Source organism: Thunnus thynnus, chromosome 16, assembly GCF_963924715.1.
Source record: "Thunnus thynnus chromosome 16, fThuThy2.1, whole genome shotgun sequence".
In the NCBI taxonomy this organism is placed as follows: Eukaryota; Metazoa; Chordata; class Actinopteri; order Scombriformes; family Scombridae; genus Thunnus; species Thunnus thynnus.
In genome coordinates, this window is record NC_089532.1 from 23,979,365 (window position 1) to 24,001,162 (window position 21,798).

General features: G+C 39.9%; 4 protein-coding genes across 5 annotated transcripts; 3 read left to right on the top strand and 1 right to left on the bottom strand.

Moving 5' to 3' along the window:
* Nucleotides 1-104: 104 nt before the first annotated feature.
* On the bottom strand, nt 105-8,127 carry utp25 (UTP25 small subunit processor component). 2 transcript variants are annotated; one of them, XM_067614443.1, is made up of 12 exons: nt 7,962-8,127; nt 6,783-6,822; nt 6,458-6,635; nt 6,114-6,362; nt 5,868-5,956; nt 5,293-5,703; nt 4,045-4,261; nt 3,747-3,949; nt 3,189-3,371; nt 2,813-2,922; nt 2,429-2,674; nt 105-907 (listed from the first exon to the last, which is right to left on the bottom strand). In XM_067614443.1, exons 1-12 carry the CDS (start codon nt 8,060-8,062, stop codon nt 652-654), a joined length of 2,283 nt encoding a protein of 760 aa, XP_067470544.1. In that variant the 5' UTR covers nt 8,063-8,127; the 3' UTR covers nt 105-651. The 2 variants fall into 2 exon arrangements, with proteins under 2 accessions (XP_067470544.1, XP_067470543.1); XM_067614442.1 differs by having other exon boundaries at nt 6,452-6,635.
* Nucleotides 8,128-9,997: 1,870 nt separating this feature from the next.
* On the top strand, nt 9,998-11,364 carry grxcr1b (glutaredoxin and cysteine rich domain containing 1 b). The gene is made up of 2 exons (XM_067614847.1): nt 9,998-11,089; nt 11,320-11,364. Exons 1-2 carry the CDS (start codon nt 10,670-10,672, stop codon nt 11,362-11,364), a joined length of 465 nt encoding a protein of 154 aa, XP_067470948.1. The 5' UTR covers nt 9,998-10,669.
* A 1,388-nt stretch (nt 11,365-12,752) lies between these two features.
* Nucleotides 12,753-17,862, top strand: LOC137199484 (transmembrane protein 151B-like). The gene is made up of 2 exons (XM_067613808.1): nt 12,753-13,334; nt 13,982-17,862. The coding sequence occupies exons 1-2, from the start codon at nt 13,257-13,259 to the stop codon at nt 15,389-15,391; spliced, it is 1,488 nt and encodes a 495-aa protein (XP_067469909.1). The 5' UTR covers nt 12,753-13,256; the 3' UTR covers nt 15,392-17,862.
* Nucleotides 17,863-18,618: 756 nt separating this feature from the next.
* mtres1 (mitochondrial transcription rescue factor 1) lies at nt 18,619-21,677 on the top strand. The gene is made up of 4 exons (XM_067613809.1): nt 18,619-18,726; nt 19,933-20,389; nt 21,037-21,109; nt 21,240-21,677. The coding sequence occupies exons 2-4, from the start codon at nt 19,956-19,958 to the stop codon at nt 21,420-21,422; spliced, it is 690 nt and encodes a 229-aa protein (XP_067469910.1). The 5' UTR covers nt 18,619-18,726; nt 19,933-19,955; the 3' UTR covers nt 21,423-21,677.
* Nucleotides 21,678-21,798: the final 121 nt, after the last annotated feature.

Below are 21,798 nucleotides of genomic sequence, written 5' to 3' on the forward strand. Positions count from 1 at the left end.
AGAATGAGATTGTTTGGCAGAGCATTAGTTAGTACTAGTTTAAATTCTTCTGGCTTAATATTCCTAAAATAGTTAACCAGAAAACAAAGGCAACACACCCTTGATTGATTTGAAACAATTTTATATTGTAATTGCAGTATGACACTAGACTAAGAACCATAAAAAAGTCATTGGTCATTATTTTACCAATTTCAGAACATTTGAGCACTTTTAAGACAGGTACTGCTACAAATATGAAATCTTTTCAAATTATTTACATGAAAAACAACATAATAAAATATTTATATGTTGAAACTGGAAACATAGCTGACCTGTGAGTGATGTTTTAACACTATCTTATCACAGTGATAACGCATACAATCTATATAAATACAATCTATATAAATCACAATTAAATTTTATGATCTTTTCACTCAACTGTGTGTGACTTGACATGACTGACTTGATTGTTCAGAACGACTTCCAACTACAACACATTAAACAAAGCCAATAAACATGTTTTATTCCTTGTGCATGAGTGAGTGAATACAATACTGTCCAAATAAAATGGAAAGCATTGTGGAATAGATCCTGATGGGATTTTATATGAAGTACTGTAGATAGCTACAATGTTTTCAGTCCAGTGGTCCCTCTTTTAACTACCCAGCCCCATCAGGAGGCTTTATCTTCCCCTCCTGTAACAAAGAGGTGAACAGTTTTGTTGGAGTGCAGCATCTGTCCGGCTCGCTGGGCTCCGGTGATGGCAGCCAGTTTGTGGGCATCGTAGCGGGAGTAGAGGGCAGTGCAGGTCCAGCTAGCTTCCTCCCCCTGACTGCCCGCTGAGAGCATGTTACACACCTCGCTGTAGAAGTGCGGGTAGGAGGGAAGTCCGTAAAATATCAGGTTCTGGATCCCTTTGATGGTGTACCTAAATAAAAGATGTCAAACGTTATCCGGGCTGTTGCAATATTGAGTGCAATCATGATTTTATTAGCACACCTTCTGAAATGTATGAAGAATAACGTTCTTGTTGTTTCATTCAACCGACAAATATATGTGTGTGTTTTATTACTATTCGACTATAATAAAAAAGACTAGGTCAAAACCTAGTATATGGCTGGACCGTGTATGGTCAATGTGTGAAACTGAGGCCAATTTTTTTTTTTTTACAGGGATAGTCAGTTGTAGTGTCTATAATGTGAATTCCTGGATATTAAAAGTTCATTTGCAATTTTCTGTACTGGTCCCAGTAATATTTTATGTTAAAGTGTACTGAAGAAGCATCACATGACATGGTTGAACTACATTTGAGTCAGAAAAAAAGGTTATGAATGCAGTTGCAAGAACAATACTTTCCAATCATATTTTGGGGTGTTTGATTTGAAAGAGAACTGATTTTGATTCTAACTATTCTAATTATCTGTTAACTCCTCCAGCTCTTTCATCTGTTTCACTCTGCAGATATCTCTTGTTTTTCTGTATTGAGTGTTTTGTCTAATTGTTATTTGGGGTGCTTTAAGTCTGCACTCTCCCTCATGCCTCTTTGTGCCTTTTTTCTGCCTCACTCCTGGTTGATGACCATGGAGACTGTGGTAAATGAAAGTTTTGACAGCATTTTGGGTGCAAATTCAGGAGGTTAACCACCTGGTTATCGCAGTTACAGTCAAATCAAGTGCACCTGCAGAGCAACCCCCCCACACGAAATTGATATAACAGCTACATGAGTCACATGTTTTACCTGCAAGACTCGTGTTTTAATGCTGTTGTTCATTGTTTGTGATGTGAAAACATCAGAGAAATAAAAGCTTGCATCCTGGTATTAGTTCAGTTATAAAATCCAAACACACTGCAGAGTGTTTCTCCTGCTGGCTGCTGACAGCGCTGTCAACCGGAGAGTCGATCACACCGTACAGTAGAAAGGAGACACCGGTATGCGTCTGTTTAAGCAGGAGTTTAGCCAATTTTGCTGCATTTAACACCGGAGCTGAGAGCGTCAGAGCTTGAAGCAGGAGACACAGTCACTGTGTGTCACATTGTGACTACCCAGTCACATGACAAGGTAGTCACAAATACACAATCGAAGTAAGTGGTCTAACTTTTGAACTCTGTAAAAGGGATCACATGTGTTTCCTTCACAGGTTATTGCAGCAGGTGATATGTTAACCTTTAAAAAGGTAATAAAGATCACTGTCTTTATACTTACTTTTGCCGGCAAAGCAGTGATTCCAGGATTTCATACCATAAGGATGCATTTCAAATTCTGTGATGTTTATCCATGAAGTGGTTAATAATGTCCAGTCTGATCCACTGAACAGCTGGTGTCTTTCAGCAACAACACCCTACTCCTACCTTCATGAGAAGTGTACTAGCTGACTGGATGTGTACTCTACTTACTGGGTGAAAAGACAAAATCCCCCACAAATCAAACAAAGCCATAAAAAGAACTGACCTCTTGTAGAAGTGGAAGCGTTCAGTGAAGAGCAGGAACTGTTTGTCCCCTTTCTGGAAGAAGTACCTGGCTCGGGACACCTCTGATTTGCTGGAATACTCGCAGATGCTGGCAAAATTCATCTCCTCTTTCTTCATGTAGTTGCGCAACCGGACGTAGTCGAAGTAAGAGGGTATGTAGATCAGAGTGTGGGACATAACCGAGTCCCTGTACTGTGGCAACACTTTATCTACAAAGAACTGAAACCTATAGGAGGATGGAGAACAGCAGAAATGAAACAGCTTTAGATATTGTTGGGAACAACCAAAATATTGGCCAAGATCTCTGCAGCACATTCTGTGATTTGGAACAATATAACCTAATAAACTGAAAGGAGCACTTTACCGAGCATCATGGTCCATGAAGCTATCTGAGGAGAACATCTGAAACACATGGGGCAGCTGAACCAGCACCTGACAGATGGAACCTGTTTTTGGGATGTTCTTGGTGGCAATCTGAGACAAAACCACAGAGATAATTAAATTTAAAAATCAACATCAAATGATAACTGGTGATGATTCACTGTTTTCACAGCCAGGACTTTCCTGGGATATCTTTCAAACCACAGTAAACAACTTGAGGATTAACTCTTATCTACAACTATGAGATCATGTCTGTCTCCAGAGCTGCTCTACCTCTTAGTAGTATGATCAACTAAAATTGCAGTCAGCACTGTATGTTCAGTCCCTGGAGCAGGTGTAATGTTGAGTGTGAAGTGTACCTGTCCACGGTAGTTGACACATTGCTTGGTGAGGATGTTGTTGATCTGTGGGTCCTGGATGGAGCTGAACACCAGCGTCTGCCGGTAATGTCTAGCCCAGTTGTTGAGGTTCCACATCCTCACCCTGGAGAAGTCCACTCCATGGGAGTCCAGAGGCTGCAGGTTCATGTGCTTCATCACATGCTGGTGTGGGTGGACAATGTGTGTTTTCAGAAGACATCAAATATACAGACAATCCTCAAAAATAGCAACTTCTGATAGGAATAGTTTGTTAAAATTATCTGCTCATAGATTATTTATCACAACCTTTTACAGTAAATTAAACCAAGCAGAACCCAAAAACATCAGCATCACCCTTCAGAAACTTCAATGAGTCAAACTTTAGTCTGAAATGCTCTGTCAAGGCTCCGGTGCTATTTGCTTAAAGCTGAATATGACAGAAAATGTTGTGATTCATCAAATTCTACAGTGGTTGTCGGACAGTAGATGGTACCCCATCTTCCCCAGCAGTAATACCAGATGTTGACACTGATGGTCAGAAGAGCTGTGCCTTCTTACCAGGACATGTTCCCAGTTCTGCATTAGGAAGACATCTGTCTGGTCCATCACCAGCATCTCGATGGAGGAGAGGAAGTCAAAGTCTCTCTTACTTTCTCCTTCAGCTCCAAGCACTGTGCGGAGGCCCAGCGGAGACGCGATGATGATGTCTGATGAGTAGAAGGGGGCATAGAGGCGTATGTTGCTCCTGATGATGGAGATACCTGGTGAAGAGAGAGGACAGCAACAGGGCCTCAGACAGGAAAATGGAAGAGATTCACCAAAGGTAAGTCAACTTCTGTTTTGTTTCCAGATGTACCTATCCTGAAGTGATCATCAACATTGCCTGAGAAGATGGCATGGTAATCATCTGGTCTCTGCAGATTGGATGGTTTGTCATCCACCTCCTCTCCAAACTCTTCCTTGAACCTCTTCTTGTTGCTGACCACCATCTTCTTGCCTTTGGTTTCCAGCAAACTGATGATTGTCTGGACAATATGTAATGCTCCGCTTCGGAACGGCACAAGAATCAAGACCTGCCATATGTGTAATAACATCACATGTAATTGTAATGCAACATCATGAGAGAGCAAGTTGTCAAAATGAATTAAATACTATGTTTTTGAATATTTGTACATTTTAGGTATTTTGGTAAGCGATGATAGGGGATAACATTCATGGACTACACACATAAATGACCTTAGGGGGATTGAGGGAAACTATTAGCCCAATAATTAAAGAAAAATCACTGGACAATATTATATCCCTTATATCAGTCAATCTACATTGATATAAAAATGTATGTTGTAATACTACAATTTATGACGCCATAAACAGTAAAGGACCTGAGGCGCAGATCCTTCTGTAGCACAGTAGTTTAGAGCAATATACATGTATATGGGGGTATCATGCTGTGGGACTGTTGGAGAAATAACATAATAAGAAGAACATACAATAGATACAACAAGCGAAAATGCCTGATACTGGTGTAAAAGGTTCAGTAAATCTAACACAGTGTGTGTGAGATAGAAAAACACTATGTGCTAATGAGCTATCACAGTGCGCAGAGTGAATAACAAAGTATCATAATGAGTTTGACACTTATAGGTGCCCTGTGGAGTCCTCTTAAAGAAGCAAAGTTTGTGTTTACATGTGTAATTCACTAAAACAATGTGTGTATCCTTGAGGTCTGCTTAACTTGTTGAATGTATTTCCTTCCTCATAAAACATTTGCAAAGCTGATTTTTAAAACATTTTCAAACCTGCATTGTTTATATCCATGTTTACTTGCGAGCAGTCATCTTTTACTGTGACTTTGCTGGTACATTGCTGCGTTTCTTGGTGCGTTACAGTCACCCTTAGATTAGTGGAATAGTGTGAAACCATTGTCAGGAATGTGTAATGTGTCACCAAGGTGCATGTGCATGAGACAAATAAAATGAGGACCCACCGTTAAGAAGATTGCACTACTAGGGGTCAAAAACTCCACAGGGTACCTTTAATTGGGATGTTTAAAAATGTTTTATGCAGCTCTGTTCAGAAACAAAGTATTTATCCAGTAGTTTACCTTGGGCCGAGTCAGACCTTGGTCTCTGGGTTCTTCCTGCAGCTCAGCTCCAGGCTTAGCCTGAGTTTTCCGCTCTCTTAGCTGCGCGTTGTGAGCTAGAACCTGGGAGTTGGCCTTCAGTATGTGGTTGAGAGCGTGGAGGCAGTACGCACTGCGAACCTGTGGGCCCTGGTTCAAAGGGCAGGTCTCTGGGTAGTAGAGATCTTTGTAGGAGCCCATGAGTGCCAATAGCTCCAGCTGGAAAGGGCTGATCTCTTCAGCCGCCCCTTTAGGGTTGGAAGTCTGGTTTAAATCCTTCCAACATGCATCCACGAGTTTGTGGAAAACTGGGGGGTTTGTGTCTTTCTGAGAGCTGATGGGGCCAAACTTCTCCAGGGGATTGGTGCAGAGAAGAGTGCCCAATTTTGGCCACTGAGTTCAGCCGCGACAGATACAAAAGAAAGAAAAGCACATTAACTATGGTTAAAATGCAAGATTTATTCTAATGAAAAAAGCTTGCTTGTTGTTTTCATCTAAAACTATAATAATAGTGAAATCTATGCACGCAAAACATTTAACAGAAGTAAAACAGTTACCGTTATCTGGGTCTTGGCTTTGCTGCCAGATGTAATCTTTTGCACATCCTCTTCACCAAGCTCTGTGTCCAAATGCTGTAAAAACATGTCTGCAAATCGAGAGAAAAAAAAAACATATCTCAACTACACACACTTTTAAAGTTGTCTAATTCTGAGAGGAGTTTGTTTATTTTGTGCACAGTTTGATGCACCTGACAAATCTAATAGAAATCTTGCTTTTTGAGGAGAAATTCACTCCTTTCTCACCCTTGCTGTCAGCAGTGCTTTCAGTGTCTTCCTGTTCTCCTTCACCCATGAAGTTGCTCTCCAGGCAGAACTGGGACTCATGCTCCTTGTCTGTGAACTCTTCATCTTCTGCCTGCTTCTCCTCCTCATCCTCCCCCTCCCTCCCTTCAACCACTTCAGTCAGAGTTTCATCTGCATCCTCAGGTTCCTCTTCCTCCCCTTCATCTTCATCACCGTCCTCACTGTCATCGCCAACTGCATCACTGTCCCCTACGATAGAAAAACAAAATTGTATTTAGTCGATTGCAGTATGTTGGCCTTTTTATTGTCCATTGGTGTGTTTGAGATAAATTATTTGCCTTCACCAAGGAGCTCCTCCTCTCCCTCTTCATCATCGGTGCTCTCCTCCTCTTCACTCTGGTCGTTACTGGCGGGTTGGCTGAGAGTTGAAAGAAGCTTCTGATAGGCTGTTTTCTGCTCTGGTTCATCCTCCTCTTCCTCCAGATCATCAGGATCAGCGTCAGAATGTTCTGGACTTGCTGGCTTCAATTGCAAAATATTGATATAAGTGAAATATTACAAACTGTCTTGTATACCAGGAAATCCTTATTATTATTATTATCATCATCAATCTTGTATTTCATAAATCGGGGTTTATGACTGTATCATAAGAAATGTAGTGCTACTCACCAGTTCCACTATTTCAGTTCTTTCAGGTCTTTCATTGACTCTGTGACAAAAACACAAAGGGGGAGATAAACTTAAACAACAAGCATCTTCTGTAAAACCATAAACATATAATGACATGGTTACAAAGCTCTCAGTCAGAAAAAAGTAAGGCTCTGTGATAGCTGCAAATTAGCCTGAGAGTGAGGCAATGAGGTGACTAAATTACTAGGCTGCTCTGTGGATGAGAGGTGAAGAGAGGAAAGCCTGTCCATGAAAGTATTATATGAAGGACACGTCTAGAACAAAATCCTTGGACAGAAAATTGCACGTATGCACATATGAGTTTCCAAAATTATAAGTAACACGTTTATGTTTCTCTGATTAAACTAGTTTGTTTGACTATTTGAAACTGAAGGTGTTTCAAGATTAACAGAACATACAGAGCAGGGAAGTCATGTGTCTCAGTAAGCCTTTATAGTTATTGAAGTGAAAAAAGTACCTCTCCATCAACGTTACCTCTGTATAATAAAAACAATGTTTAATGTCAGAGCACCCAAATACTATCTCCAAAGTAGCCTTGTTTCCATTATACAACGTGTGTTCAGAGAAGTTTCTTCATCTGGACAAAAACATTACTCTTCACTGAAGTGTAAGATTTGAATCATCTATCTCTACCTGTTTAACACACCTTAAGCCAGCATCCAGCCAATATCCAGGTAAGGCAGTGCATATTACACAGGGTTGTGTAGTGATGATAGTGCGCCCATGTATGAATGTGTATCACTCAGGTACTACACAAGTTAACCTGCAATGCGTTAGTGCACATGTGTCTGCTACTGATATTCTTATTGTTTTCACTTCTTTCTGCTAGCTACTAGCCAATTGCTAAGTTGTTATGGATAATAAATTGAATATAGAGTAGGCATGTGAGGCATCATCTTTAAAAGCACTTTCAGATTAGTCTGCATTTTAAATTGACGAAATGGACTGAAAAGGTCTTACATAAAAAGCCCAAACCACGTTAAACAAACAAAACAATTAATATTATCTTTATGTTAGCAATAATGACACATATCTATAGCTAACATACTAACTCTGTTTGAATAAACGTTTACTCCAGCCGCTGCTCGTCACTCGGCTAGTTGGCTAACAAGCTTTATTATCTCTTCAAGACAAGCCAACATTTACTTTGCAACTCACACATCATGAAACGGATGCTCCTCTCCAAACTCTTTCAAGTGTTTCTTCTGTTTTTTAGACAAATTGGTGAAAAGTTGTTTGCTCTGCCTTCTTTTGCCCATGTTGACACTGAGCTACACGTGTTTCTCTGCGGCTTCTTTGATGGTTGTTGTTTGTTTTTAGCAGCACATTACCGCCATCTACAGGACCGGAGTGACATTACAGGTTTGCACTTTGAGCTTCAAGGACAGGTTCCCAATTTTTTTTTAAAAAAATCTGTCTTAAAACAACATTCAGGCGCCCAAATGAACATTGAAACATTTTTCTCGCTCATACTGACCATTACAAGATCCCTTCATAATGCAATTACAATGTAAGTGATGGGGGCCAAAATCCACAGTCCTCCTGTGCAAAAATGTATTTAAAAGTTTATCTGAGGCTAATATGAAGCTTGAGTCTTTTTAGTGCCAAAGTTCCTCTTTTTGTAACTATACTTCCACCGCAGCTCAACAGGGAAACACTGTCCGAGGAAACACAAAGAGGGAATTTGATGCTAAAAAGACTGTAAATGTGGAGATATCCACTTGATATGACTAACTTAGACTGCTGAAGCCTCATATAAGCTTCACATCAACTTTTAAATGCATTTTTGCACAAAATGACTGTGTGGACACCATCACTTACATTAAAAGCACATTTGAAGGGGATCTTTTAATAGCCAGTATGAACAGGAGGAATGATTACAGCGAGGAAAACCTCTTTCAGTGTACATATGAGTACTTTACTGTTGTTTTAAGACACACTTGAAAAATCGTGAACCTGTCCTTTCAGGTCGGGTCAGGTCAGAGTGATGAAGGACTTGATGCTCATATTTTTGTCTAGAAGGAACAATAGTTCAGATAACAGAGTACATTTCAACTCACATAATTAAAACTTGGTAAAAAAAAGTGAAATATAGTACACCTTAAATGTTAATGCAAGAACACTGCAAATAGAGACACGTATTTCTGGACATTTCATTCATAGTTTGCTCAGTATTAGTACTATGCATTGAAATAACCTACTTTCCCACAAATCTCTGTTAATTTTCATTCTTAACAAAAGCAGAACATCTGCTTTGTGTTTCCTGTGATGCAGAAGCAGCTTGACATTTTGTTGGTGCCCGGGGTAGAAGACATTAACACAGACAAATCAAGTCAATTTATGTATTAGAGCACATTTAAAATCAACAAAAATTTACCAACGTGCTTTACAGAAACAGAGAAATACAATTAAAATAAAAACACAGATGTAGTAATGGGGCTCAAGGTGAAAAAGAATAAAAGTCTAGAATAAAATAAATAAAAATTGGATTAAATCCTAAAAACACAACAGCATTGCATAGAGAACAAATAACCCATAGAAAGAAAAAAAGATCAATAAATAAAAACAGAGAGTGACAATTCATGTCTTCATGATGACTATTGAAAGGCTGAAGAACAGTGAAAGACAAATTATATCCACATTGAGAAGATGGCATGGTAATTATCTGGTCTCTGCAGAGTGAACAGTATGTCATCTGCCTTGAACCTTTTCTTGTTGCTGACCATTATCTTCTTGCCTTTGGTCTCCAGCAAGCTGATGAGTGTCTGGACGATATACAGCACGCGACCTTGGAACGGCACAAGAATCAGGACCTGCCATATTTATGGCAATATTACACTGTGACACAAAACAGGTGCTCTTGATGCACAGGGAAGCAATCACTGTCCAGAAAAAAGGGGAATGAATTCCCAAAAAAGTCAAAGTACACAGCTTTGTCAAGCTATAAAAGTTAAAACGCCTTTATTATAGTGGCTACATGATAAAAAGAAGACCAATGTGTACTGAGCGCAAACTGGTCTTCCTCAGGGCTTTTTAATTTTTGTAACTTGACAAAGCAGTGTGCATTGACTTTTTTGGAAATTCATTCCCCTTTTTTGTAGACATTAAATAATTAGCCCAATTTTTAATAAATCACTGTAAATATTCACTCCACTCCACATAAGATATTTAGTTATTTATGATTTTGACAATTTATGGATTTTGAGCATTTACTCTTGATTTGACGTCCACTAATTGTAACTACCTGTTCTTATGCTGATGACGCACAAGTGCTGGACCTAAAAAAAACCTTAAAAAAACAAAACAAAATAAAATCAATGCCATCTGCAGCTTAAAAAACTCTTAAAGTTTCTACCACATCAAAATTAGTTGCTAGTCTTATAATGTAATCTCTATAGCAAGTTACTATAATTATTAATGTTACTGTGACTATTTTATTAGTTAGTTATCTTTAGATTACAGGGTGAGACAAGGGTTAATGGACGGTGCAGCAAAGTGAACAAAAGGTTATCTTCAGCGCTTTGTGGGTAATTCTTCCTCATCGCTGGCTTAGCAGACCATATCCTGAGTGTCTATCTCCTAAGGACCAGACACTGGTCTGTAGCCTATCTGATGTGTGAAAACTAACCTTAATCAATTATTGAACATGCTGATATCAGTTTACTGTTTGCCTGTTTTAGCTGTTACCATGGCAGACGCTCATCTATTATTAACCATTTTTGTACTCGGGGTATTTTCAGTTTATTTTGACGCGCCAATGAGGATATTATTGTTTGATAATTGCATACCACTATGGATTAGGCTGAAAGAGCACGTCTCGCTTTGCTGAATGGGATGTCAAACATGTGAGACATTCTTGTATTTCAATGGAGAGGCCAAATCTGAAACAGGAGAAAGGAAAGGGTGGGAGAACAGTAAGGTTTAGGGTAGCATCTGCCAACAGCGGCCGTGTCTTGACGGAGGTGTTCAAGGATGAAACGGCCTGGTGTGGGTCAATGTCGGACTCAGTGGACTCTGACTGCACCAGCAGCCCGGAGGCAGAGCAGGGGATCTCGCTTCCCTCCAGCGAGGCCAACAGCCACCTGAATGGCCTGCTGGTGGAAACGGCTGCGGACGAGAACGGCTGCGAACCCGATGACCTGCTTTTGTATGCCAGTGCCAAGAGAGAGATGCTCTTTAGCAACAAGAGGATTAATATCTGCAGCAAGAACGGGACCATACGAGGAGTGAGGAACAAAGTGAGCGCGGGCCAGGTGCTTTTCAACAATCTCTCCAACATGTATTCTGTAAGTAGCTTTGGAAAAGGTGGAACGGAGTTATTTGAAACTCTATTTAATGCCTGTTGATTCTGTTGTGATCAGATTATTTCTGCCAGAAAGCAGTTCAAGGAATCATCTTCACGCATCCTGCCATCTCATACTTTAAGATTAGTTACAGCTATAAAGTCCTATAGCAATTCTTGACCTATAGATGAAGAGCTTATTTAGCTGTAACTTATATTCCCTCTCTCTTTAAGGGTTCCCTTCGTCATCAGAAAAGGAGACCCTGGGAAAAGGAGTAAATAGCTTCACACAATGATGTCAAAAGGAAGAAATGGCCCTGTGGCTGAAGATTGCCTGCGGTTTTGTGTACACCAGGACTCCTCACTCAACTTACAACAAGCTGTTCAGTGTCTTCAGTTATTACTCCTGTTACTCTAAAAGGACTACAGCTTTACTGAATAACAATGGTTCAATCTGTTCAAGGTCTTTGATTCAGATTAATTTCCCTGATAAGCATTAAAACTGATGTAGACTCACTATAATGTGGTTGTGTAACAGTTTTATACATGTTGCTAAACTGTTGCCCATGCATGTGCATCACTAAAGGCAAGTAACAACTAAACAATTAACTTCACCTGACCATCTGAGACTTTAAATAGGTTTCTGAAAAGATTTTTGTATTTTTTTTTTTTAATGACGTTGTAAGTATAATTGTGACCCAGAATTTCATATGATTTTGACATTTGGGTCTCTTTCATGGCTATTATGTGAACATGCATGTTTTTGTAAGCATTTTTAAAAAAAAATAATGTTCATACTAGATGTGCTTAATATTATTTCTAATACATAATTCCATATATAAACAGTAACTATACAAATCTTCCTTTGTTTCAGGAGGTAGCTACACACTTTGTTCTCATTCCTCTATTGCAGTAGATTCATATGTTTGGTACACTGGTTTCTGGAAACAACTTTTCACATTCTGTTTAACACAGTATAACATTACTAATGTAAGCGTTGGTGTTCATATTTAATTGCAACAACTGTAAATCAATCATGGAAATGCTCAATGAGGATAAAATGTTTTACCCTCTATCTTTGTTGGTTCAGCGCTGCAACTAATGATTATTTTTATTACCGAATTTCTCAGCACTCACATACATTGAAACAAAATTGATCCTCTGCATCTGACCCATCCTATACACAGGGAGCAGCCGCAGTGCAGCACCTGTGGACCAACTCCAGCTCTTTTTGCTAGTGCCAGTGGTCAGGAGCACTGACAGGAGCATTAACCCTAACATACATGTCTTTGAAAAATTTATTTGGATTTAAATTTAAAACTGTTATGTAAATATAACTATGTGATGACATTTTCTGATTCATAACCAAAAACTCTCCATTAAAATAAAATTCATTTAGATGTAATAGTACTTATAATGAGCAGACAGATTGGTTCATTAGAATAAATCACATAAGTCACGGGGCAACCCCCATCTGTGTCACATGATCACATCAACAATTCAAGTTTTGATGATCTAATCTCCAGCTTGTTGTCTTTATTTGTGTGTGTTTGTGTATATACAGTATATATACAGTATAATGACTCCACGGCCCCATCATCACTAGAACTGCTCAATTTAAAGACTCAGTTTTCGGGTGGACTTTCCCTTTAAGTGACAGATTTATGCAACAGCATCTCACCGTACACCTGCCTCAGTCAGCACCATGGACAGCGACCCTGCCAGCTCTCCATAGCCCGCTGACGACGCCGTCACCTCCTGCACACACAATGATAAACACACAGCGGGTCCCCGAGGGGCAGGGCATGTTCATTTTGTAATGACGACCAGCTAATACAGCGGAATCTACGCTCATGTTACTGCGGCACTGACAGCTAAACACCGTAGAGGGCAGGATGCGGGCTTTCCTATAGACACACCCCCGCTTTTTTTCCCCCCATTTTTCAGCCGCCGGAAAGATCCCCTTATTTTGGGTTTCTCCGATCAGCATGCGTCCGTCGACTCGTCTCGGGCTTTTCTTAGGGTGGAGCGCCTCTAAACGATAGCAGATGTGGTGCACGTCTAACAAGTAGCTCGTCTCGGTTGAAGGGACGCTGCGGAGCAAGGTAGTGAAATCTCTTCCTCTTCCTACTCCCACGCCCTATCATTATTATCAATAGCTGCCCAGCACCATGTCCCCTCCGGCATCGGCTGCGACAGCGAGTGAAAGCAGTACGACCACCGTCTTCGAGGAGGACACCAGAGAGGAGGTATCATTTTCTGACATCCCGTATTAGAGCAAATGCCTTTTGTTATGATCTGCTTGTTACATCTTGTCGCAGGGCTTTCAATCAATCCATGTGCATGGTGTGCACACTGCAGGTTAATGATTTGCCAGGAGTATAGTATTACAGAAACATCTCCCAGGTTCTAGCTTGACATGGGAGTGTTTCTATGATCTTGTAGCCAGCATAAAAAAAGAGTAAAATTCTCTGCACACATGGCATTGCTTATCCCAGCATCTTAACCTGTCTTTCATCTATCATCAGCTGTAGTGGGCCTTTAGCATTGATTTCATCTTAATGTCTCTCCAGCATTAAACCAAGCCAACAAGTACTCAGCAGAGCTATAAAATGATGAAATATCCACAGAGCTGAAAGAACTTTCTTGTTATCCACTGCCTACAGTCTGATCATCTTTGCAAGAGAATTTCTAACACATGGGTGTTACTACTATGGATGCATGATCCATTCATTTAATTTTAGTCTGGAAAAAGTCCTAATTGTGCTACAGATGTTGCAGTCATCATTCAGCAGTGATACACACCGCAACAAGCAAAATGACATTTTAAGGATGTGATATATTATTATTATTATTATTTACTACTTTCTCTTTTGTTTCTGCTTTGACTCAACAGCAAAGACCCCTTAAACAATCTCTGAGTAAGTCACTATGTCGGGAGAGTTTTTGGAAATGCCTTCTGCTGTCCATTCTCATGTATGGCTGCATGGGAGCAATGGTTTGGTGTCATGTCACCAAGGTGACCCGCCTCACCTTTGACAGTGCCTTCAAAGGGAAATCCATGATGTACCATGACAGCCCGTGCTCTGATGGCTATATCTATATTCCTCTGGCCCTACTGGGCATGCTGTATTTGGTTTATCTTGTGGAGTGCTGGCACTGTCATGTGAAGAACGAGCTGCAGCACAAAGTGGATGTGGAGGGCATTTACGAGCGCATCCAGAGGATGCAGCAAGCTAAACCCTGCATCTGGTGGAAGGCCATCAGCTATCACTATGTTCGCCGAACTCGACAAGTCACACGCTATCGCAATGGAGATGCTTACACTAGTACCCAGGTTTACCATGAACGTGTCAACACCCATGTGGCAGAAGCTGAGTTTGACTACAGTCACTGTGGTGTGAAAGATGTTTCAAAGCAACTGCTTGGCTTGGAGAAGTCTGCCCTTACAAAGATGCGGTTCACAAAGTGTTTTAGTTTTGCTAACGTTGAATCAGAGAATTCCTACCTTACACAACGAGCGAGGTTTTTCACTGACAATGAGGGCCTTGATGACTACATGGAAGCCAGGGAGGGCATGCACCTGAAAAACATTGACCTGAAGGAATATGTCATGGTGCTGTCTGACCCAGAGCACCACCCCTGGTATCTGTCTCACTATGTCTTCTGGTTTGCCTCATTCCTCACATTCTCATGGCCTCTCAGAGTCTTCACAGAGTATCGTACTGCATATGTCCACTATCGTGTTGAGAAGCTCTTTGGGCATGATTACCTCCCTGTGACCCCGTGTGATGATCGGCCATATTGGCGTCGTATCCCCCGTGTTAACACCATTGACAGTACAGAACTGGAATGGCACATTCGGTCCAACCAGCAGCTCGTGCCCAGTTACTCAGAGGCTGGCCTGATGGACCTGGCCCAGTGCCCATCCAGCTTCGGTGGGATTCGTCAGAATTGTGAGCGCTGCCACAGAGCCATCAGTTGCTCCTCAGTGTTTTCCAGGAGTGCCCTCAGCATCTGTACTGGTGCCAGCTCCCGCATTCCCTTCAGCGGCAGTCGGTTCTCCCTGGCACGGCGCTATGGCTCTCAGCGTAGCTGCTTCTGGAGGAGCGGCAGCTTGGATGATCAGGAGAGTCCCAGTGAAAACACACACTGCCTATCAGAGCGCCTCACCACAGATGATGAGGAACCCCCAGACTATGAGGATGCACTTTGCTACCCAGTGCTCATTGTCCACTGCAGCGAGAATTGCCACAACCACAGGTCCTTCCACAGAAATGGCTCCTGTGTGGAGACCTCCTTATGACTATGCAGTCACTGATAAAACACAGTGGCATTTCTGTAGCATACAAACACTCTGGACATCAGAAACAGAGTGTGCAAACAAGTCTTAATGTGAGATACACAGATTCATGCTGTATTGTCATACTATCTGAAACAAATGCCTGAATCCTGAATGTGTGAATCACCAAAGCAATAACAGTGATTAGTGAGTGGAGAGCACAGTGACAGTGGTGTTTGAACCTACTAGGTTACACACTCATGGAAAAACAATATCTGTCTGGCTTCCAATGAAAACCAAGCAGACAATGACTGTTACACTGCACATCATTGCCATAGCTTTTAAGATCTCATATGTACAGTATGAAACTGAAACTGAAGCTGCAGTTACCTCATAAGACCTTTTCAGAGGCCACAGACAACATGGACAGGCTTAAATATCTCATTCATTCAGTGAAATCTCAGTGACACAAACACAAAAACATCTGAATGATGACAGATAAGTCAGATAAGGTTGGAGCTGATTATGATGTTTTTAACATCATCAAAAATGGTAAGTAGGAGTTTCTACAAGTTTAATATACTTCTACTTACAGCAATAACTGTGAAAATAAATACCATCTTCTCAAGTGAAAAGTAAAAGGAGGAATATTGATTAAATATGTTACGCTTATGCATATCACACTGACACTGGTCAACATGAAACCCTCCAGTCTGTTAGAGACAAATGAACTCTTGGATATTCTGACTCACTGTTATACCAGTATGTGATGTTTCAACGGTTTTATTTCTTATATCTTGAAGAAGTGGCGTAATTTACTTTTTTGGTGTACCTACTTTTTCTCAACCTGCCTCATCTTTTTTCTACTTCAGTTAATAACTTTCTACATTTCCCAGAATGCCTTTCAACAACCCCAGATAACAGGTATAAGCTTATTTTCAGTTGTGGGTTATGTGCATAGGTGGAGATTCACATAATGACAATAAAAAGAGAGTGACGCCTGTTTTAATTCAGACAAGCAAATCTGACGGCTGAATTGCAATCTGGTCTATTGAGGCTTATATAACTGATATTTATGCTTCTTCTTCAGTGGATTTCTCTCTGTTTGACTGTTGACTGTTGGTGCTATATGGCAGCTTTTGGATGCTGAGAGACTGACACCTAAACCTGATGTTTACAGTTGATGTTTTAGATTTCTGAAACATTTTTTCTTTCCTACAAACCTCCACTGTAGATGTTGGAAATATCTCAATGTGATGTCACACTGTCAAAGTTCGGGTACCTGTGAGGAAATAAGAAACAACAAAACAGAGTCAGAGAAGGTATTTTAGGGTGGATATTTGCTTTAACATTTGACTGATTTGACTTGACTGACCCACAAGCCGGAAAGTTGTTGGTGCAAACACCAACACTAGCTAAGTACAAACACAAAAACAGCCTTCAGCTTAAACACCTAGACTAAAATGCATTTAGTCATTCATAATCGATCGAGCAGTTTAAACGTTTTGTCTTAAATTAAACTTTTTTGCTGCCTACTGCCACGACGAAACCTGCCGGCAACTGTGGTACAAACACATCGACATCTCATTACATTAATCTTGTGGTCAGAGAAGATAAGGACAGGTTTACATTAAATGTACAACACATTTGAACTGGTGGGTGTCACATCAGCCACAAACATTATTAAAGTATCTGTCTTTACCACCAAACTCTGTGTATTCAGCAGCAAAAAGATCATATGATCATTAAATCCATGCCCAATTTTGCATGATTTCCTTCCGCTAACACAATGTGTTATAAACCATAAAACATACCTGAATGTAAACCACCAGCATCAATGAAAAGTATATTCATTATGTGTCTATAGTAAAGGAACAGTACTCCATTTTTCATCTGTAAAGTGATGATTTCACTGTCCAGTGTATACTGAATGTGCTCAGATAAAGACAGAGCACACTAACATGCCACCATGTGTCCAGAGGAGTGTTTGGTTGTTGACATGTGATTCATCTGGAGGATCCTTGGCTCTTTCCAGTAGAGTTTACAGGCAGTATATGCAAGGATGTAAATGCACTTACATTTACACATGGACATACATACAAACTTTATAATATTGACTTTTTTTTCTTTTTTACATCGAACAGGAACATATTGTATGCATCCTGACAAATAATATCTTCTTCTTACATTGTTTTCAATAATGTAGTGAATCCAGTATTATGCACTTGAAGTGACACTAGACATTATGAATTGTAGTGAAGCTGAATGTTGATGTAAATTCCCTTGAGGTAATAAAATATTCAAGATGATATATTGACAAATACATAACTGCTCAGACATAAAACAGTACACGGCAACTTAGAGCTTATCCCTTCTTGTACAATATTAAAATGTTCTTGTCATAATAATCAAATGGGCTGTATAAATAACTTGATTACCTTTTAAAATATGTATTCAAATTTATCTTATGCTGGAAAAATAAAAGTTGCAATAAATGTCTGGGGGAAACCCGTGTATATTTCAAAAATGTTGTGGCTTGGATTCTCACACTTAAGGGAAAATCTGAGTGGAGAGTGTGAGCACTGGAGGAGCTGCTTCATGGACACCAATAAGCCTTTTTTCACGCAAGATAATGTCACAGTAGGAAAAGCAAAGCTGTGAATAATGAAATGAATGAAGGCTGAATTTCATTTAGCTGCTTCAGTTTCAGGGTCCTGGTATTGTTCATGCTGCCTCACTGTAAAACTGTCATGGATACTGGGACACTCGTAGAACAGAGCCATCGTTAATGTGATTAGTAACACCTGTGCTTTTCCTACAATGCAAAACCTTCCTGTCATAATTAGGACTTACATACAGTATATATAAATTACATTTTATGTTAATTTTCATTCTGATTTCTGATATGATGTTGTGCGCTTACTCTTAAATCCCTTTAAAAAAAAAATACCCATGATGGATAAACATTAAAATATTGGTTAAAATAAAATGTTGAAAGTATTTGGACATTACATGCAAACTACAACAAATCGGTTTTCTACAAGTTCTACTAAATCGTAACAGTACATAACATGGCTGTTGCCAGTCTAGACAAAGAAATTGAGAGACTAACACAGACTCTGATATTTTTCATGTAATTCTGTAGTGCAGTGAGGGAGCCACAATTGAAAAAGGATATCCTGAAGCATTCTTCATGTTTTTGCATAAACCATCCAGGATTAAAAAAAAAAAGAATAGGCCTACGTCTCCTCCATAGCGGTAGGTGGCAGCAGCCACACCGGCTGCTAAACAAATAGCACGTAGGAAGCGGCGGCGAAGTAGCTCCAGTAACAAGCTGTGAAAGGTTATTTACTTCACAGGTGAGTGGACTAACTGATAATAACTGCACGTCAAGAACTTCATATTTATTATTTAGCAATGAAAAAAAACTGTCTGTGGTGTGTTTGTTGATGAACAAGCTCGTTACTCAGCCGAAGAAAAGTATTTGTTGTTAGCAGTTAGCCGCACAGCAACCTCAGCCTGAAAAAATGTCAAGCAGAGAGTCAGTCCATACATTGATGACCGAAAAGTACACAAACAGCAGCTAATATCAAAAGACCGAGTATATTATCGCTGAAATGGGACAACGCTACCTTCCGTAAATTAGAGATGCACCATTCCGACTTTTTCAGACCCGATACTGATACCTGGGTTTTGGGTATCGGCCGATACCGAGTAAGTTACAGATCTGATACTAGTGTTTAATCGATAAGCTGTGTGCCTCACTGTGTGGAAGAGACTGGGATCGTTGTTTTATGTTTAAGGCAAAAATCAGGCTTGACTTAAACATTGCTTTCCTAACTTAGTTAAACAAAATGTAACAAATAAATACATAGATATAAGTCTGAATTGTTATTTATTAAAATAATAGTATCCGATACCAGACCCATTGTCGGCCCATTGTCATTGATACCTGATCCAGCTATTTGAGTCAGTATCAGACAAAAATCCGATACCAGTATTGGTGCATCTCTACCGTAAATGTTTGTTGTCAGGTGGTGTCAAGTTAAACAGGCTTAAAAACATCACTTCTGATACAAACAAACATATTTAAACATAACTAGTTAATTTATGTCATCTCATATTAACATTATTCTACAAAGACGATGAGAAGTCGGTGTAAAAGTTTGAATGTTTTGAAGGTAAATCTCTACCTTGTGTTATCTCTGATTTGATGCAGTTGAAAAGTGCTGCAGACTAGACATCCAAATAATCATATCTTTTAACCAAAGGTGCTCCAGCAGTCAAATTAAAGCTAAATAAATAAATAAATTTTAAAAAATCACATTTATCTAATTGAATGCAACTAGTGGTACCAAGTTTGAAATTATAGGATAAAAGAGGGCATTGAGCTTGATTGTTCATTCTTGACCTTGAGAGCAGCAGATGAAAAATATTTTTTAGATGACTTGACTCTTGACTCTGAAAGCATATTAATTAATTCAGTCTGCCTGCTGATATTATTGATACAACTTCATTTGATAGTTATTTAGCATAATTCTTCCTAACCTGCTTTGTGTTTGTAGTGGCTGAGTTGAGGAGCGCCAACATGCAGAGTTTGGTGGTGCAGGCACTGGCCATGAGGCAGCTAGGAAGGTTGAACCCTCGCCACCTGCTCGCTGCTGGATATGGACTGAGGCAGACTGAATGGTGTCCCAGGACCATCCATACACGGCAGCTGTGGGGCTGCTCTGCGTTCCCGGCACTCGGCTGTCACAGGCCTGCTCTTCGTGGCAGAGACGCTGTCAGGAGTTGGTCTGTCCATCACCTGAGGTTCAAAAGCAACAAGAAGAAAGCTGCTGCTAGGGCAACACAGGAAGAGGAGGAGGAAGAAGAGGACGAAAAGGATCCTGAGGACAGCGATTATGAAGATGAGGTGGATCAGGACCCAAATCTGCCAAAAGACTATAAAGACATGGAGAAATATGTGCAGTCCTTCCGCTATGATGTCATCATGAAAGCTGGCCTGGACATGGCACGCAAGTGAGTCAGTTCGTGTTGGCTGCTTTCAGATCTGGAGGCAATCTTTTCCTTCTAGCTGGCTGAGTTTAAAGAAAGTAGGGTTCAGTGGATAAATGGGTTTTCCCGATCTGAGTTTTTCAACCAATTGGATATAAGCAAGTGAAATGCTGCATAAGAATGATTAAGATGACAGCATATTTATTCTACATCACTTGTTTCTCTGGTTTATCTTGCTGTCAGTGGTGTTTGAGTTTTTAGTTTTAGGGTTTATTGGCAACACTCTACTAGATATTTCAAAATACAACATATCAGACCTCATCAGAGTTAGAATGATAAAGTCCTGGACTTATTTCCAATGTTGTCCTTGATGTTTTTACAGCCTATCAATCAGGCGTTCATTGTCTGGCATGACGAAATATTACAAAATAAGCAATAAACATAGATAATTGAATGCTAAGAATAAACAATTGATGAAATGTTTTTAGAAAATATGTAAGACAAAAGGTAACATGCACTCCAGGGAAAATACTTGTTGTTGCATGAACATAATAAAATTTGGATTTCTAAATGTTGAAAAACACCAGCAATCTAGCAGGAACTTTCCTTTTCCAACGTGAGTAGATACCATAGACTGTAGTAGATACTAACCTCCTTTTGTCTTGTCACAGTAAAATTGAGGATGCCTTCTATGACAACAAGCTCAGACTAAATGGACACAAACTCATCAAGAAAAGTAAAACAGTAAGTGATGTATGCTTATAAATAAGGACATATTCCTGTCCCTAATTCTCACATTTACATATATTACATACAGTATTTGCTGTTAGGTCTAATAATTTAGTTGTTATAACACATTATGTTGCTTATTTAGGTGAAAGTTGGGGACACCTTGGACCTGCTGCTGTCGGAGAACCGAGAAACAAACACTGTCACCCTGATGAGAGTCATCCTCAAAAGGGTTTTTGGTGAATCCAGTAACACAGACAAGTACAAAGTTGCCTTAAGGCGCTGGAAACTTATAGAGCTATCCAAGGATGAGGCCTTAAAGCCATGAACTCGAATAGGACAGTACGGACTGTAATACCATCGGCCCCTAAAGGCCACAACACAGAGAATTGAAGGCCATCAAATGGTATTTGATTGGTCTCTAACAAGCTGGATCTAGAATGGATTATACACGTATGATGTAAAGGTTAACAGTCAATGGTTGTAGACATGACGCAGTTGTTTGGGAGAAAGATTTTGAATCTTTACCTTTCCCCATGTTACTGTGAAACTCTCCGAATAAAGGTGCACTTTGAAGTTTTGACACTTTGCAATCATGTCCTGATGGTTTGAGTATATCGTGCTTTTCCACCCATTTTCCCTGTTAATACCTACTGAATCAGTTTTATCAAAGCAAAAATAGAAAATGGCAAGTATAAGCAATT